This window comes from Mobula birostris, chromosome 4 (genome assembly GCF_030028105.1).
Source record: "Mobula birostris isolate sMobBir1 chromosome 4, sMobBir1.hap1, whole genome shotgun sequence".
Lineage (NCBI taxonomy): Eukaryota > Metazoa > Chordata > Chondrichthyes > Myliobatiformes > Myliobatidae > Mobula > Mobula birostris.
In genome coordinates this window covers 176,561,504-176,580,679 of record NC_092373.1, presented here as the reverse complement: position 1 = coordinate 176,580,679, position 19,176 = coordinate 176,561,504, and the positions used below count along the sequence as shown (strand labels likewise).

At 44.9% G+C, this 19,176-nt stretch overlaps 1 protein-coding gene across 1 annotated transcript in view; it reads left to right on the top strand.

The window, feature by feature from the left end:
- The first annotated feature begins 9,782 nt into the window (after positions 1-9,782).
- ark2ca (arkadia (RNF111) C-terminal like ring finger ubiquitin ligase 2Ca) overlaps positions 9,783-19,176 on the top strand; it is a 31,733-nt gene continuing 22,339 nt past the window's right edge. Inside the window, exons 1-2 of the mRNA XM_072257003.1 lie at positions 9,783-9,843; positions 17,310-17,580. Coding sequence (XP_072113104.1) covers positions 9,783-9,843; positions 17,310-17,580 — 332 coding nt within the window. The remainder of the gene's footprint in view (positions 9,844-17,309; positions 17,581-19,176) is intronic.

The window sequence follows — 19,176 nt, the reverse complement described above, 5'->3', positions numbered from 1 at the left end:
AGCAAGAAACAGATAGTCATTTGGATAAGCTTAGTATAATCTAATCACATTTCATGAAAGAGAATCACGTTGGACAAATTTGTTAAGAGTTCTTCAAAGTTGTAATAGCAGAGCGGAACTAGTCAATACTGTGCATTTGTATTTATAGAAGGCATTTAACAAGATGGTGCAAAAGATAAAAGCCTGTGGTATTGGGGAAGCACTTAGCATGGATTGAAGACTGGTTATTGCTTAGATGACGGGGCTGTAATAAATAGGTCTTTTTTTGGGCTGGAAGTATGTAATTGGAGACGTGTCTGGATGATCAGTGCTTGGCCCTCAATTATTAATAATTTGTCTGGACGAGAGGACGAGTGTAAGGTATCCATGTTGCCAATAACAGAAAAAAGGAGGGACGGCACTTTGTGATGAGGATACTGTATTTGGACCCTGCAGCATGATATAGTTGGCTGAATGAGTGGGGAAAGGACTTGGTAATAGAGCTTAATGTTGGGAAATTGTAGGCTTTTGCATTTCAGGAAAAGAAATTTAACAGCCTATTAGCGTAGACCGGAAAAAGATGGAGTTAAGTACAGAAGAATCTACAAATTCTTGTGCTCAGATTGCAAAAATAAAAAAAAGCAGGCAGCTGGAGCAGGTGTTTAGGAAGCCCTTCATTGCAAGAAGGTTGGAGTTTAGAAGTAGGGAAGTATTTTTACAATTGTGCAGGGTACTGGTGAGGCTTCGTTATTGGGCATGACTTGGTCCCCTTATTTGAGAAAGAACGTACTGTCATTGAAGGCCTAAAGAGTAGTCTCATGAGATGGCAGGGTTGCCCATAGTATATAGTATTATCGGTAAGACTCTTGGCAGTGTGAGGGATCAGAGGGATCTTGGGGTCCAAGTCCATAGGACGCTCAAAGCTGCTGCGCAGGTTGACTCTGTGGTTAATAAGGCATACGGTGCGTTGGCCTTCATCAATCGTGGGATTGAGTTTAGGAGCCGAGTGGTAATGTTGCAGCTGTATAAGTCCCTGGTCAGACCCCACTTGGAGTACTGTGCTCGGTTCTGGTCACCTCACTACAGGAAGGACATGGAAACCATAGAAAGGGTGCAGAGGAAATTTACAAGGATGTTGCCTGGATTGAGGAACTTCTTCTTCATCTTCTTCGGCTGTCCATCGATTTCGATGTTGACTGTGCTGAGAGCTTAGTCTCTGCAGGCACGTTTATGGGCCACAAGACCAGCATTGGATCGGCACTGTCTCCCACATCGATTGCATTTGTGATTTGACTGGTTTAGCACCAAATGTCTGTGTTCATGACCTGCTTCATATTTCTTCTGCCTTTTCTCCTCGATAGCTGGGATTGACTTCTTGACAATGCAGTGCCAACTTCTTCTGTCCAAGGCATCTTTCTCCCAGGTGTTGACATTCATGTCAGTGTTCTTCATCTGGTGCTTGAGCAGATCTTTGTAGAGCAGCTGCTGTCTACCATGCTTCCTCTTTCTTTCATGTAGCTCGCCACAGAGAACAGCTCTGGGTAAACGATCATCGCTCATTCTTGTGACATGACCAGTCCAACGCAGCTGTGAAGCTGTAATGAGCAGTTCTACGCTGACTGTCCCAGCACGTTTGAGCACCTCCACATCTGGTACCCTCTCTTGCCACTTGATGTGTAATATTTGGCGTAAGTGCCTGTGTTGTGTCTTGTGGACTGGGGAGCATGCCTTATGAGAATAGGTTGAGTGAACTTGGCCTTTTCTCCTTGGAGCGACGGAGGATGAGAGGTGATCTGATAGAGGTGTGTAAGATGATTGAGAGGCATGATCGTGTGGATAGTCAGAGGCTTTTCCCCAGGGCTGAAAGGGCCAACACAAGAGGGCACAGTTTTAAGGTGCTGGGGAGTAGGTACAGAGGAGATGTCAGGGGTAAGTTTTTTACTCAGAGAATGGTGAGTGCGTGGAATGAGCTGCCGGTGATGGCGGTGGAGGCGGATACGATAGGGTCTTTTAAGAGACTCCTGGATAGGGGGTAAATGGAGCTTAGAAAAATAGAGGACTATGGGTAACCCTAGGTAATTTCTAAAGTAAGGACGTGTTCGGCAGAGCTTTGTGAGCCGAAGGGCCTGTATTGTGCCCTTCTATGTTTCTATGTATCTTGTTGAGGAGACTTGGGGAGATCCATGCAGCAGGGTGAGTGGCAATGTTCAGTGGTAACATGTATTTCCAAATCAGCAATAGAACTGAACTCAATAAAGTGGGCATTCTTTCACCATAACCAGTAAAAATTACGAGTATAGGCTCTGATTGCTGTAAAAACTTCACAGCTTCAATGATGCCCTTTAGAATATGGCCTTCAGGTCAGTAAGTTCCACCTATTCCTCAGGCTGAAGACTGAAGGATGCAGTTGCACCTTGGCATGTGTGTACAAGTCCCCACCAAGAGGGCAAAAGTAGGAACTACAGAGCGACTATTACATGGCAGCTTGCAAGTCAATTCTGCTTTTAGCAAGTGACTAGAATTTCTGGTAATATTTTGGAGAAAGCATTTTTCACTTAACATGATCCTATTTGTAAAAAAGACCACTACAGTTTCACTGTAAACTCTGGCTATACAATTGCAGATCTGCTCTCTGTGGAGATGAAAACACGATAAAAGTAGCAAGTTCAAATTATTCCAATGACCAAATAGGCTGCGCAGAATGTCCACAAGCAGCAGTATTTGCTCTCTTACTTCAAATCCCTCCTTTCATACTTTTCAGTTGGTTTGTTTTGCTATTTCTCTACACAGTGAAATTTGTATCTCACCTTTTTTAGAGAGATGAGCTATGAAATTTGAAGGTTTCAGGTTTCTCCCTCTCCCTCCCCCTCCCTCTCCCCCTCCCCATCCCACACCCCTCCTCCTCTTCCCTCTCTCCCTCCCTGTCCCCATCTCCCCTCTCCCCTTCCCACACCCCTCCTCTCCCCTCCCCCTCCCTCTCCCCCTCCCCATCCCACACCCCTCCTCCTCTTCCCTCTCTTCCTCCCCGTCCCCATCTCCCCTCTCCCCCTCCCCATCCCACACCCCTTCTCTCCCCTCCCCCTCCCCCTCCCTCTCCCCCTCCCCATCCTACACCCCTCCCCTCCCTCTCCCCTCCTCCTCTTCCCTCTCTCCCTCCCCGTCCCCATCTCCCCTCTCCCCATCCCACACCCCTCCTCTCCCCTCCCCTCCCTCTCCCCTCCCCTCTCTCTCCCTCTCCCCCTCCCCATCCCACACCCCTCCCCCTCCCTCTCCCCTCCTCCCCTCTCTCCCTCCCCGTCCCCATCTCCCCCTCCCCATCCCACACCCCTCCTCTCCCCTCCCCTCCCTCTCCCTCTCCCCTCCCCTCCCTCTCCCCTCCCTCTCCCCTTCCCTCTCTCTCTCTCCCCGTCTCCATCTCCCTCTCCCTCCCTCCCCTTCTTCCTCTCCCTCTCCTCCTCCTTTTCCCTCCCCCCTCCCTTCCCCCCTCCTCCTCCCCTCCCCCTCCCTCCCTCTCCCCTCCCTCTTCCCTCCCCCTCTCTCCCTCCCTCTCTCTCCTCCCAGCTCCCTCTCCTACTGTTATTGAGGACCTCTCCATCACACATGCTCCTAATAAGACAGTGAAGGAAATTCTCATCTTTCACATAGTTAACCAATGCGAAATGAGCATCTTCCAAAAGGTAAGAATGGACTGTGCTTAGTATATGACAGAGGAATAAAGGTTTACTCTTACTTGATTGGGTTGTTAAAACCTTGTGTAAAAGAAATGGTTCAACTCTGTGGGACGCTTTTCATACGTAAGACCAATTTTAAAGTCTAATACAATCTTTGGTATCATAAATTAGATGGCCTCTGGTCTCAAGCTATCTTCGATTAGTACCTGTTCTTATATAAATAAGTACAGAGTTTGAAAAAAGAGCATGTTTTAAGGAAAAATAAGGAAACTGCGAGGGATATGAATATTTTGCCACTCACTTGTGAGTGGCAAAAATCTATCAAAAGGAGTATTAAATGGAAAATATGAAATTATTTATGGTACATGCTCTACCCATGAATACTATACACTACTTTGGTTCTCTTCTTGCTCTCTCTCTCTCTATATAGACGGTATACTTCATTGCACTGCAACACATTTCTCGATATATGTCAGTTATCATGAATCTAATTCTGATATATACAATACAAAGAAGCATGTTGTCTGAACGTTGGCACCTCGCAGAGCCCTGTGGTGCAGAGGATCCAAGTTTCTGGTACAGTGACCTTCATCCTTTTTTCCCTAGATCAAATGGTTCACCCATACATCCCAGTAATGTGTTCTCTCATCTGTGGATCAGTTTATATTAAAAGGAGCAGTAAGTGACCTATTTTTTAACCTTCTGTACCCTACCAGAGGGTTACATCCCCTGCTTTGGAAGCCACTGTTTGAGTATATGATTTGTAAAAAGAGATTATACAGGTACAGCAAATCACAGGACATTGCTAGCGGGATTTAACATCGTGTGGAGTTATGTTTCAGTTATATGGGGCAATGGAGAGGCTTTTTCTAGAGCACAATGTACAGCACTGGTCCTCACATGTTTTGTGACCTCTGTCTCGGAGGCTGACACGAGAACATCTTTCAAGAGGTTAAACCCTCACAAGGCAACAGGCCCCGATAGTATAGCTGGCAGGGCTCTGAAAACCTGTGCCAACCAACTGGTGGGTGTGTTCAAAGACATTTTCAATCTCCCACTGCTAGAGTTGGAAGTTGCCACCTGCATCAAAAGGGCGGCAATCATACCAGTACCTAAGCAGAGCAGGGTGAGCCACATTATGATTGTCACCCAGTAGCACTCACATCTACAGCCATGAACTGCTTTGAGAGGTTGGTTAGGGCGAGAATCAACTCCTTCCTCAGCAAGGACCTGGATCTGAGATACTCAAAGCACCCTGTCTGGCAGCAACAATCATTCCACGGTCAAAGTCACTTCGATTACATTTCTTCCCCGTTCTGATGTTTGGTGTGAACAAGAATTGAACCTCTTGACCATGTCTGCGTGCTTTTATGCATTGAGTTGCTGCCACAAGGCGGCAACAGTGGTGTGCAGGAAAGCACCTGCTGTTCACCTGTTCTATGTTCACGATGGGCTGTTAAACGAGCAGGTCTACAGGTATACCTAATAAAGTGGCTACCGAGTGCAGTTAGGCACAACTTATCAGCAGGTTAAAAGTTTATTTTGTGTAGATGAGTAACAGAGCGATGAGGGGACTTTTGGGAAGTTAGAGTTGGTATCACATATCCATTTTTATGTTAAAATAAACTCTAACACTGTGGGCTGAAGGGCCTGTTTCGGTGCTGTACTGGTCTATGTTCAGTCAAGGGAATTCATGGCATACATACACACATCAAGGTGGCAAAAAGAAAACAGAATGCAGAAGAGGGTATAACCAATACAGCAGATGTGGGAAAATCAGTGCAGGTAATGTACTTTGTCATTCAGGAGAATTTTCACATATGTTAATGTGCAAACCTAGGGCACATATGTTTGGGTTGCGGGGGAGGGGGGGGTTACCATACTAGCATATTGATGACTGGCTGACTGCTGGTCCACCTCTGATCACTGAGGTGACAATCTTAGAGGGCCCTCTGGAATATCTCATGATACGCTAACACCGAGGCTGCTCGGTCAAAGCATCCCCCTGCAGTGGTGAGAATTTCCTGGCAGAAGACACTCCAGAGGGAGTTACTGGTCAGATGACCCAACAGAGGAGAAACTAACGTGTGAGGTACGTATACAGCCTCAGTCTCTGACAGTTCTGTAAACATCTTCTTGAGAAGGCCTCTGTTGTGTCCATTAGTGCATGGATCTTTTAGCTGGAGTGCCCCTTGGCTGCCACTGGGCCCGCTGGTCCTTAGGAGGGCCTGACAATTGCATTCCTATGTCATAGTATATCTGGAGCACCTTCAATAACTCCAAAAGACTGAAGTAGGGTAAATACTCTATTTGCTGTACAATACGACTTCCATGGTGAGTGTCTGCCCCCAGACTGAGGGGGAGGGGCAAGGTGAAATCACCTTTATTCAGGGATCTGTGGGAGGAGCCACAGGGGCAGTCAGCAGAGGGGTGTGTCCAGACAGTTAACCCAGTTACAATATATATATATATATGGTTTACCACAACATCCCTGATTCAATTCTAGTGCCAATGGACATATTGTTACTACTAAAAATCGTATGGATCTGCTCCCCTAAAAGGACTTCGACCATTTGCCCTACCCTTGCTCCTTATAGGTTTAGCAACCCCTATAAGGTCACCCCTCTTTCTTTTGTGCAGAAACAGCACTAGCCTATCCAATCTCAGTAAATATATTTAAGACACGGTTGGATAGATTTTTGCATAGGAGGGGAAATTAAGAGTTGTGGGGAAAAGGCAGGTAGGTGGAGATGAGTCCATGGCCAGATCAGCCATGATCTTGTTGAATGGTGGAGCAGGATTGAGAGGCCAGATGGCTTACTCCTGCTCCTATTTCTTATGTTCTTATGTAATCTCTTCTTATAACGCAGGCAACCAATCTGTGCAAAAAGGAGGCTGAATAGATTGAGGAAACATTAGTAATGATCTTTCAAGAGTCACTAGATTCTGGAATGGTTCCAAAGAACTGGAAAATTGCAAATAGCGCTCCAATATTTAAAAAAGCGGGGAGGTAAAGGAAAATAAATTATAAGCCAGTTAGCCTGACTTCAGTGTTTGGGAAGATATTAGATATTAAGGATAGGGTTTCAGGGTACTTGGAGGCACCTGATAAAATAGGCCTTGTTCAGCATGGTTTCTCTAAGGGGACATTTTGCCTGGTAAATCTGTTGGAATATATTGAGAAAATAACAGGCAGGATGGATGAAGGAAAATCAATGGATGTTATTTATTTGGATTTTCAGAAGGTCTTTGACTAGATGCTGCACATGAGGCTGCATAACAAGGTAAGAGACTACAGGAAAGATACTAGCATGGATAGAAGATTGGCTGACCGTCAAGAGGCAAAGATTAGGAATAAAGGAGGCATTTTCTGGTTGACTGCCAGTGACTAGTGGTGTTCTGCAGAGTTGGTAACTGGAACTGCTTCTCTTCACATTATTTGTCAATGATATGGATAACAGAATTGATGGCTTTGTGGCCAAGTTCATGAATGATACTAAGACAGCAGGGAGTCTGCAGAAGGACTTGGACAGAATAGAAGAATGGTTTAAGAAGTGGCAGATGGAATGTAGTGTAGGGAAGTGTATGTTCATGCACTTTGGTGGATGGAATAAAGGTGTAGACTAAATAGGGAGCAAGGTCAGAAATCAGAGCCACAAAGGGACTTGAGATTCTTCACGCAGAATTCCCGAAAGGTCAATTTGCAGGTAGAGTTGGTGGTGAGGAAGGCAAGTGCAATGTTAGCATTCATTTCAAGAGGATTAGAATATCAAAGCAAGGATGTAATGCTGAGGCCCCTTATCTATGAAAAGACATGCTGGCATTGGAGAAAGTCCAGAGGAAGTTCATGAGAATTGTCCTGGGAATTGCCCTGGCCCTGTACTCATGGAAGTTTAGAAGAATGGTGGGGGGGGGGGGGTCTCATTGAATCCTATTGAATATTTAAAAGTGTTAATAGAATGGAATTGGAGAGAGGATGTTTCCTATAGTGGGTGAATCTAGGACCAGAGAGCACAGTCTCAGAGTAGAAGGTTGCCCCCTTAGAACAGAGATGAGGGGAAATTTCATTAGCCAGAGAGTGGTGAATCTGGAATTCATTGCCACAAATGGCCGTGGAGGACAAGTTGCTGAGTATATTTGAAGTGGAGGTTAATAGGTTCTTGATTAGTAAGGGTATCAAAGATTATGGGGAGAGGACAGGAGAGTGGGGTTGAGAGGGGTAATAAATCAGGCATGTTGGAATGGTGAAGTAAACTTTTTGGGCCAAATGACCTAATTCTGCGTCTTATAGTCTATGGTTTTATAGTAGAAATTAAAAATTCAAGAATAAACCATCCAATGCTTTTTCGCTCTTGCAATTATATTCAATGCTTTAAGTAGTGTCCATAACCATGCAAATAGGCTGTTGCCACCCACTTGGCCCTCTGGCGTGGTGCACAACTGCAATAATTGAGGAATTTCTTCACCCAACCTGGCCCTTCTCTCTCCAGTAGGGGAAGAACCCTACACTGTGATCCTTCCCCAACAAGCCCTTGTGGTAGATACAGTGTGTCCATCAGCACGTACTCCTGCAGCTTAGGATGTGCGGGTCAGCTGCCCTCCCCCACGGACATCTCAATGGATTGGCAGACCAACAAGTTTTGGGCAGGCCAAAGGGCTGTCGCTCACATGAGATACTTACAAACACCGTGGGCAGGGAGGGTCCTCGAGCTTTCCACGGCCCTTTCTGTTCTGGTCCCTCCTCCTGCTCATCTTCATCCTCCTGGTGAAGTCTGTGTCCTCACGATGGCAATGCGGCCCACCATGGATCATGGTATCCAATCTGCCTCTCAGCGAGACCCCATCAGAGCAGCCTGTTATTTTGGCACACAAGTGGTCTTTCTTGTCACCTCTTGCTTTCTGTTTTACAGGTTACAGCCAATGCGTATCCAAACAGAGTTAGAAACACCTTTCGTTGAGATTTGTTTGGCTTGGAGTACTTACAGGTATATACTCATGGAATGCCATAACACAGAAACAAGACCTTTGGCTCAGCTAGTTGAAGCCGAGCTATTAATCTGCCTCGTTCCATTGACCTACCCTCAGACTATACCCTCCATACCCCTCCTACCCATAACCTATCCAAATTTCTCTTCAGTGTTGAATTCAAACTTGCACTGGTGGCTCATTCCACCCTCTCACCTTCCTCTGATGCTTAAGTTCCCCTTAAGCATTTCACCTTTCACCCTTGACCCATGACCTCTAGTTCTCCTCTCACCCAACTGCAGTGGAAAAAAGCCTGCTCACATTAACCCTATCCACACCCTCATAATTCTGTATAACTCTATCAAATCTCCCCTCATGCTTCTACACCCTAGGAAATAAAGTCCTGACCTATTCAACCTTTCCCTATAACTCAGGTTCTCAAGTCCCAGCAACATCCAGGTAAGTTTTCTAGATCTTTGGAGTAAATTTTTAAATTTACTTCATGGATTAGAGAAGAGTCACTTTGGTTTAATTTTGACCTCAGGACAAGTACAAGTGAAGAGAGAGGTTAAACCGGTGGCTGGTTTTCATCTGTTTATAGTGTTGTACAAAGTTTAGTTCCAATCTCAGTACTCCAAGCACATGGTATAACATCGGAAATTTTATAATGAGTTACTTACAGACACATGTTTAAATGCATCTCTGAGTGGTAGCTACATTTCAACCACTAAATAACACGTGTTACCTTTTGATCATAAACATCACTCATAATGTTCCCAATGTTACGAGATGCAAAGCTGACATTTCAAACTATACACATATACCCAAATTCTCCACACACACACACTCGTGCACTCGGACACCAAGTCTGACCTATTCCCGTACACTCTGCGGAGGAGAGAGAGTTGTGTATATTCCTGGGGGAGGGGTGTGATGGGGTGAGAGTACAATAGGGTCAGTAACCCTCGATTGGCTGGCTGGAGTGCTACGGGATAGAAAGTCCCTGGATAATGAGGGCTCTCGATTGGCCTGCTGCTCTTTGTACGAGAGGCAGCTGCCGGCGCTGCTCCACATTTGAATGTATATAGGGATAGGGGATTGGAGAGTAGTGGCTCCATGGGCCATCTGTCTCAGCGGCCAGCGGCCAGCGGCAACAAAGACGCCAGGATGGTGCTGATGCACGTCGGATATCTCGTCTTCCCAGTTTTGGGGTCTGTGAGCAACAGAGGTACTACCTTCAGGGGGAAAAAAGTGATTTAATGTATTCTCCCTTTTTCAGTGACAAGTGCTTGCTTTCATTTTTGCTAATTAAGTGCTGTGAATCTCTCATGTAAAATCTGCAGCACAGATCAGGTGCTCTTTGTGTTTCAGTTTGTGAGGAAATATTAATCTTTAAATCTTGGCACATAATTCTCTATTTCAATCTCTAGTTCAATCTATTTTGAACCTGCTATATATATAAGTTAAACAAATCTTACTTTGTTGGTCTATTTGTCTTATCCTCAGTTACAATATTTACATAATTCATTTACCTTCTAATGCTGAGAATGACAGAATTAAAATACACCTTTGTTATAAGAGCTTTATTGAATATAATGTGCTGTGTAAGTACTTTACGGTGTTCTACAGACAGCCCTTTTGTTCTCGACACAGAGGTACCTGTCCTGTTTACAAGGCTGTGCCCCTTCAATGCACTAATGGACTGGTGCTAATCTGATGTTATTTTCTTTGTTGCAGTTTTCCCTCAGCCTGCTTCACTTTTTGCAGGACGGGTGGAATGAATTATTATTGTGGTTTCTGCACTGATTGAGACTGATGCTTATTTGGAATCCAGCTGTGGAACTGTTTTTCTGACATACTTTCTCTCTCGGACAGCTTTTGACAATGTAGTTCTGAAAATCCATTGACCTCCATGACTTCCATCATCTGATGTCCTGTTTTTGTTTAATTTCTGAGGCAAATTAGGTTCTGAGATTTAGTTCAGGGAGCCTTACCCATGTCTGTATTAGTCATAGAACACTACAGCACAGAAACAGGCCCTTTGGCCTATCTAGTCTATGCCAACCCATTAATCTGCCTAGTCCCATTGACCTGCACACAGACCATAGCCATCCATACCCCACTCATCCATGTACCCATCCAAATTTCTCTTAAATGTTGATATTGACCCTGCATCCACACTTGCACTGGCAGCTCATTCCACACTCTCTCAAACCTCTGAGTGAAGAAGTTCCCCCTCATCTTTCCCTTAAACATTTTACCTTTCACCCTTAACCCATGTTACAACTTAACCTTTAGTTGTAGTCTCACCCAACCTCCCCAGAAAAAGCCTGCTTGCCCTTACCCTAAATGTAGCCCTCATAATTCCATAAATCTCTATCGAAACTCCTCTCAATCTTCTTTGTTTGAGGGAATAAGGTCCTAACCTATCTTTCCCCTACAACTCAGGTTCTCAAGTTCCAGCAACATCCTTGTAAATTTTCTCTGCACTCCTTCAATCTTATTTACATCTTTCCTGTAAGTAGGTGACCAAAACTGGATGCAGTGCTCCAAATTAGGCCTCACCAATGTCTCATACAATTTCAACATAACATCTCAATTCCTGAACTCAATACATTGATTTATGAAGGTCAATGTGCCAAAAGTTTTCTTTGTGACCCTGTCTGCCTGTGACGCCGGTTTCAAGGAGTTATGGATCTGTATTCCCAGATCCCTCTGTTCTACCACACTCCTCAGTGCCCTGCCACTCACCGTGTAAGACTGATTGGTCCTCCCAAAGCAAAACACCTCACACTTATCTGCATTGAATTCTATCCGCCATTTTTCAACATACTTTTCCAGCTGGCTGAAATCCCACTGAAAACTTTGATAGTCTTCCTGGCTGTTCACTATGCCTGCAATCTTGGTGTCATCTGCAAATTTGCTGATCCAGTTTACCATATTATCATCCAGATCACTGATAAATGACAAACAACAATGGACCTTTAATTTGCCTCAAGGCAGCACACATCTCCTCCTCTGTAATCTGTATAGGGTCCATGGGCTCACTGCTGCATTGCTTCTCATCTGTGGACTCTATGAGTAAACTCAGAAACAAGATATCTATTTAAGATCTCTTCCAACTCTTTCGGCTCATATATTACCACTCTGATCTTCCAGAGGACCAATTCTTTCCCCTGCTATTCTTTTGCTCTTAACATATCTGTAGAAGCCCTTGGAATTCTCCTTCACCTTGTCTGCTAGTGCATCCTCATGTCTACTTTTAGCCCTCTTGAAATTTCTTTCTTAAATGTTCTCCTGCATTTCTTACACCAGCTATGCACCTCCTTTTTCTTAATCAGTGCCTCAAAATTTCTTGAAAACCAAAGTTGCCTAAACCTTGCCTTTTATTCTAACAAACAAACTCTTTACTCTTGAAATTTCACTTTTGAAGACTGCCCACTTACCAAGTATATCTTTGCCAGAAAACAACCTATCTCAGTATACACTTAAGGCCTAATTAGGCCATTTGGCCATTTGGCCCATTGAGTCTGCTCCACCATTTCATCATGGCAGATCCAATTTTCCTCTCAGCCCCAATCTCCTGCATTCTCCCCATATCACTTCATCATCATCATCATCAGGTGCCATGCCCAGTTTGAGCTCTGACTGCCATGGCCCACACACTCCTGTTTCGGGTCAAGTGGATCAATTCATTGGTATTCATTTCCAGTTCTCTGGCTGCTGTCTCCATCATCCCTTCATGTCCTGACCAATCAATCATCTATCAACCTCTGCCACTATAAATCTATACACTTAGCAGATTCTTTCTGATACATAGAAACATAGAAATCTACAATACATTACAGGCCCTTCGGCCCACAATGTTGTGCTGACCATGTAACCTACTCTAGAAACTGCCTAGAATTTCCCTAACACAAAGCCCTCTATTTTTCTAAACTCCATGCACCTATCTAAGAGTCTCTTAAAAGACCCTATTGTATCCGCCCCTACCACCACTGCCAGCAGTGCATTCCACACTCTCTGTGTGGAAAAACTTGCCTCTGACATCACCCTTGTACTTATTTCCAAGCACCTTAAAACACCCTCTTGTTAGCCCTTTCAGCCCTGGGGAAAAAAGCCACACGATCGATGCCTCTCATCATTTTATACACCTCTGTTAGGTCACCTCTCATCCTCCATCACTCCAAGGAGAAAAGGTCAAGTTCACTCAACCTATTCTCATAAGGCATGCTCTCCAATCCAGGCAACATCCTTGTAAAACTCCTCTGCACTTTTTCTATAATATCCACATCCTTCCTGTAGTGAGGTGACCAGAACTGAACACAGTACTCCAAGTGGGGTCTGACCAAGATCTTGTGTAGCTCTAACATTACCTCACAGCTCTTGACTCACTCCCTTGATTGATGAATGCCGACACATCATACGCCTTCTCAACAACACTGCCAACCTGAGAAGCAGCTTTGAGTGTCCTATGGACATGGACCCCAAGATCTCTGAGATCCTCCACACTGCCAAGGGTCTTACCATTATTATATTCTGTCTTCAAAGTTGACCTCCCAAAACGAACCACTTCACACTTCTCTGGGTTGAACATCTGCTACTGCTCAGCCCAGTTCTGCATCCTATCAATGTCACGCTGTAACCTCTGTCAACCCTCCAGACTACCCACAACACCCCCAACTACCATCAGGATAGCATATAAATTGACCTTTCTCCAGTTTAGAATCTCAACCTGAGGACTAGACCTATTCTTTTCCATAATTACCTTGAAACTAATGGTATTATGATCATTAGATGCAAAGTTTTCACCTACACAAACTTCTGTCACCTGCCCTGTCTCATTCCCTAATAGGAGATCTGGTACCTAGTATCACACTCTCCCTAGTTGGGACTTGTATGCACTGATTAAGAAAACTTTCCTGAACACATCCAGTATGGGAGTCCCAGTCAATGTGGAAAGATAAAATCATTTACTATCACAACATTATGTTTCTTGCAACAATCAGCACTCTCTCTACAAATTTGCTCTTCTAAATCCTGCAGACTGTTGGGTGGTCTATAATATAATCCCATTAACGTGGTCACACCTTTCTTATTCCTCAGTTCTACCCATAAAACTTTATTAGACAAGCTCTCCATTCTGTCCTGACTGAGAACTGCCGTGACATTTTCCCTGACTGGTAATACAAACCCTCCCCATTTAATCCCTCCCGCTCTATCACGTCTGAAACAGCGAAACTCCGGAGCAGTGAGCTGCCAGTCCAGCTCCTACTGCCATCAGGTCTCACAATGTAATAATTCCACACGCCGATCCGTGCCCTAAGCTCATCTGCCTTTCCTACAACCCTCCTTGCTCAGAAATATATGCAGCTCAGAACATTAGTCCCACCTTTTGATTTCTGACCTGGTATGTAGGCTTAACAATAACTTTCTCCACAGCCACTCCATTATCTGTTTTGGCACTCAGGTTCCCATTCCCCTGCAGCTCTAGTTTAAACCCCACCACGCAGCACTAGCAAACCTTCCCGCTAGGATATTGGACCCCCTCCAGTTCGGGTGAAACCATCCCTACTCTACAGGTCTCACCTTCCCTGGAAGAAAGTCAAATGATCCAAAAATCTGAAACCCTCCCTCTTGCACCAGCTCCTTAGCTACGTACGTCATCTTCCTCTTTCTGTAAGACTTCCTATTTCTTAGCTGTGTGATCTTCTATTTCTGGCCTCACTAGAACTTAGCCATCCTGACATCACAACCCTAGAGGTCCTGTCTTTTAACTTGACACCTAATTCCCTGAACTCACACTGCAGGACCTCATCACCCATCCTACCCATATCACTGGTACCTACGTTCTGTACCCGTATAGAGTACCACCTCTGGCTGCTCACCTTAGGAATGCTGTGGACTCGGTCTGAGTTATCCCTGACCCTGGCACCTGGGAGACAACACACCATCTGGGAATCCTGTTCTCATCCACAGAATCTCCTCTCTGTTCCCCTAACCAGCCAATCTCCTATCACTACAGCTTACCTCTTCTTCCCCCTTCTTCCCAGCCCCACTATTCCTCCTGAGCCACAGAGCCAGACTCAGTGCTAGAGGTCTGCTTGCTGCAACCTCTCCCTGGGTAGGATGTTCCCCCCCCACCCCCCACCCCAGCCAACAGTATCCAAAGTAGTATACTTATTATTGAGGGGAGTGACCAGGGACTATTCTGCATTGGCTAGCTCTTCCCTTTTCCTCTCCTGACAGTCAACCAGGTACCTGCCTCCTGCAATTTGGAGATGACTACCTCCCTGCAGCCCCTGTCTATCATCTCCTCATTCTCCTGGATGAGCTGAAGGTCGTCGATCTGCAGGTCCAGTTCCCTAACATGGACAGGGTGGATGTGGCAAAGTTGTTTCCCATGATGGGGGAGTCTAGTACGAGAGGGCACGACTTAAGGATTGAAGGACGCCCATTCAGAACAGAAATGCGGAGAAATTTTTTTAGCCAGAGGGCGGTGAATCTATGGAATTTGTTGCCACGGGCAGCAGTGGAGGCCAAGTCATTGGGTGTATTTAAGGCAGAGATTGATAGGTGTCTGAGTAGCCAGGGCATCAAAGGTTATGGTGAGAAGGCGGGGGAGTGGGACTAAATGGGAGAATGGATCAGCTCATGATAAAATGGCGGAGCAGACTCGATGGGCCAAATGGCTGACTTCTGCTCCTTTGTCTTATGGTCTAACATGGTCTCCAAGGATTGTTTCAACATGAATGATGAAAGTGAACATTGACTGGCGATTTAAACCATGAATCAAACGTGAAGCTGCCTTTGCTTTCTGCTTGTGCTCATTCATACCTGAAGGCGTTCCCTGGCTTGATTTCCATACCTTTCTTCCCTATAGTTGTACTAAATTAGAATACTAATTGACTGCCTGATCTGATAGCAAAAATAGCAAATAAAAGGTAAATGAGAGTCCTGAACATCCCAGCAGGAACCACTTGCTAATGATCAGAAGTCAGGCTGCTTCACCCAGGAACACTGCAAACATTTAGAGTGTTCCAGCTACTGCTCTGAGTGGGATGAATTAAATCAGAGTGGACCAGAGATGGTATCCAAAAAGAATCCTGTCTGGGCTTGCAGAAAGACAAGGGGAGTAGGGATTAGCACGCGATGGTAAAGATAAAAAATGACAAAAGATGTGCAGATGGACCAAATGAGCTAATTCTGCACCTATGTCTCATGGACTAATCAGGACGAGCACAAACTTCCCTCTATCTGTTTCCTTCTCTTAGACAGGTTGAAAAGCTTTAAGTAGCTGGTTAGTGAATTTAGAGGGCAGATCGGAAATTAGACCTTGGGCTGGCGAATTATCCTCTCACTGTGGACTGCTATGCCACTAAAATTCACTTGGGTTGGATGCACCTGCTGACATCTATTGTGTGGAAACATGTCAGATTAACTCTTGTGAGATACAATCATGCATTGACAGGCCATTTTGTAATGGTGCTCTTCTTAAATGTTTAAATAAGCTATCTTCTTCACTGATCAGATTCAGTATCAAGACCCGGGCATCCAAAATATCGGCTCCTTCAGCCTTCTGACTACTGTTTTAGAGGTTTATTCAGAGGCAGAAGATGCAGAAAGACAAGGCATAGGAGCAGTTTTTATCAGGCCATTCAGCCCATCGAGTCTGCTCCACCATTCGATCATGGCTGATTTATTTTCCTTCTCAACCCCATCCTCCTGCCTTCTCCCGTCAACCTCTACTTTAAATATGCCCAGTGACTTGGTCTCCACAGCAGTCTTGGCAATAAATTCCACAGATTCACCACCCCCCAACCCTGCTAAAGAAATTCCTCCTCATCTCTGTTCTAAAGGGATGTCCATGTATTCTGAGGCTGTGCCCTCTGGTCCTAGACTCCACCACTATTGGAAACAACCTCTCCACATCTACTTTATCTAAGCCTTTCAATATTTGATAGATTTCAATGAGATCTGCCTCAATCTTTTAAATTTCAGTAAGTACAGGCCCAGAGCCATCAAACGCTCCTCACATGTTAACCCTTTCATTCCCAAGATAATTTTTGTAAGCCTCCTCTGGACCCTCTCCAAAGCCATTCTTTAATAAGGGGATCAAAGCTGATCACAATCGAAACTGATCAGTCAGTGTTTCGAGATTATCGATCCAGTGATAATCTGATGACAAATGATTTGTCGTCTTAAAAATTCAATGCATCTTCAGCTAATCCTGGTCCAGTAGTCAATGGATTTTGTGAAGGGAGAGGGAGGGGCTTAGTGAGTTGTACACTGGGTTCCTCTGGTGTATCAGTTGACTGTAGGTAGGTCAGAAGGCACAAGGGGATGAAGTAAAAGCTATGGACCTTACTTCTTGAGTCATGGCATATTTAGCGTCACTTGCCAGAACTCGGGAGGCAGTGAGTTCCAGTCCCACCCCCAATGTCCACTGAGGTAACTTTCAGAATTGAGGTTCTTCTAGGAAAGTAGATCTGCCAAGTGAAATGCATTCAGAGAAGGGTGGGTGTTAAACATTCACCCAAGATCTCTCAATCTGCAAATTTGGTAGAATAATAAGATGAAGAGCACAAACTTCCGTTTTAACCATGCACACCTTCACAACGGTCTTCTGCAGAACCTCCTACAAATCCTGTGCTATTGTATTAGTCATAATAATGATCATGCTTATCTTCGCAGGTCCACCTTTTCCAAGGTCACAGTCTTCTCAAGCCACTTCCTGCAGACAGCTTCACGTCACTCATCAGCACGAGTTTCCTCGACCTTACTCTGTCTCGTCACAACCAGCCCTGAGTGCCCAAGTGACCTCATCGCACCAGGCCTCCACTTCTCTGCCACTGCACCAGACTTTGACAAGCCCCCAGTTCCAAGATCTGCCTGCCTTCTTATCTCAGCCGCTACACCAGCAGTACCTCCTGCACCAGCAGGGAAGGCTGATGGCATTCCCCAGGTATGTAAAACTCACTGACAATCAGCAACATTGCATCTTTTAAAATATGAATTCTGTACAAGCTTCCTCTGAAGTGAATGTGGTATTGCCCCCAGCAATTAGAACTGATCTAACCATGATCAAATAGCAGATCTGATAGTCAGTAACACTGACTCAGGCTGGGAAAGCTCAGACTCACTCAAGTATTCCAACTAGAATTGGGATTGTCATAGATGTTCTCAGAAATTAAATATTCTGCAAGTATTCAGTGGATGTAGTGTACTTGGATTTTCAGAAGGCTTTGGCAAGGTACCACACATGAGGCTGCTTAACAAGCTACGAGCCCATGGTATTACAGGAGAGATTCTAGCATGGATAACTCAGTGGTTGATTGGCAGGAGGCAAAGGGTGGGAATAAAGGGAGACGTTTCTGACTGGCTGCCGGTGACCAGGGGTCTGTGTTGGGACTGCATCTTTTTACGTTTTATGTCAACGATGTGGATGATGGAATTGTTTGCAGTATGCTGCTGTGCAGAGGGACTTGGGAGTGCTTGTGCATGAATCACAAAAGGTTGGTTTGTTGGTGCAGCAGGCTGTCAAGAAGGCAAATGGAATGTTGGCCTTCATTGCTAGAGGGATCGAATTTACAAGCTGGGAGGTTATGCTGCAACTGTACAGGGTACTGGTGAGACCGCTCCTGGAGTACTGTGTGCAGTTCTGGTCTCCTTACTTGAAGGATATACTGGCTTTGGAGGCAGTGCAGAGGAGGTTCACCAGGTTGGTTACAGAGATGAATGTGTTAGACTATGAGGAGAGATTGAATCGCCTGGGTCTGCACTCGCTGGAATTCAGAAGAAAGAGAGGAGCTCTTATTGAAATATATAAAATTATGAAAGGGATAAATAAGATAGAGGCAGGAAAGTTGTTTCCACTGATGGGTGTGATTAGAACTAGTAGACATAGCCTCAAGGTTCAAGGGAGTAGATTAGGATGTTGATGAAGAGAACTGCTTTTCCCAGAGAGTGGTGAATCTGTGGAATTCTCTGCCCAATGAAGCAGGGGAGGGTACTTCAGTACATATATTTAAGACAAGGTTGGATAGATTTTTGCATAGTAGTGGAATTAAAGGTTATGGGGAAAAGACAGGTAGGTGGAGATGAGTCCATGGTCAGATCAGCCATGATCTTACTGAATGGTGGAGCAGGCTCGACGGGCCAGATGGCCTACTCCTGTTCCTATTTCTTATGTTCTTATGCTGCAAAGTTTGCAGATGATATGAAGGTAGGTGGAGAGGCAGATAGTTTTGAGGAAGTGGAGAGACTACAGAAAGAGTTAGATAGATTAGGAGAATGGACAAAGAAGTGGCAGATGGAATACTGTTGGGAAGTGTATGGTCATGCACTTTGGTAAAAGAAATAAAAGGTAGACTATTTTCTAATGGAAAGTAAAATACAAAAACCTGAGGTGCAAAGGGGCTTGGGAGTCCTTGTGCAGGATTCCCTAAAGGTTAACTTGCAGGTTGAGTTTGTGGTGAGGATGACAAATACAATGTTTGCATTCATTTTAAGAGGACTAGAATATAAAAACAAGGACGTAATGTTGAGACTTTATAAAGCA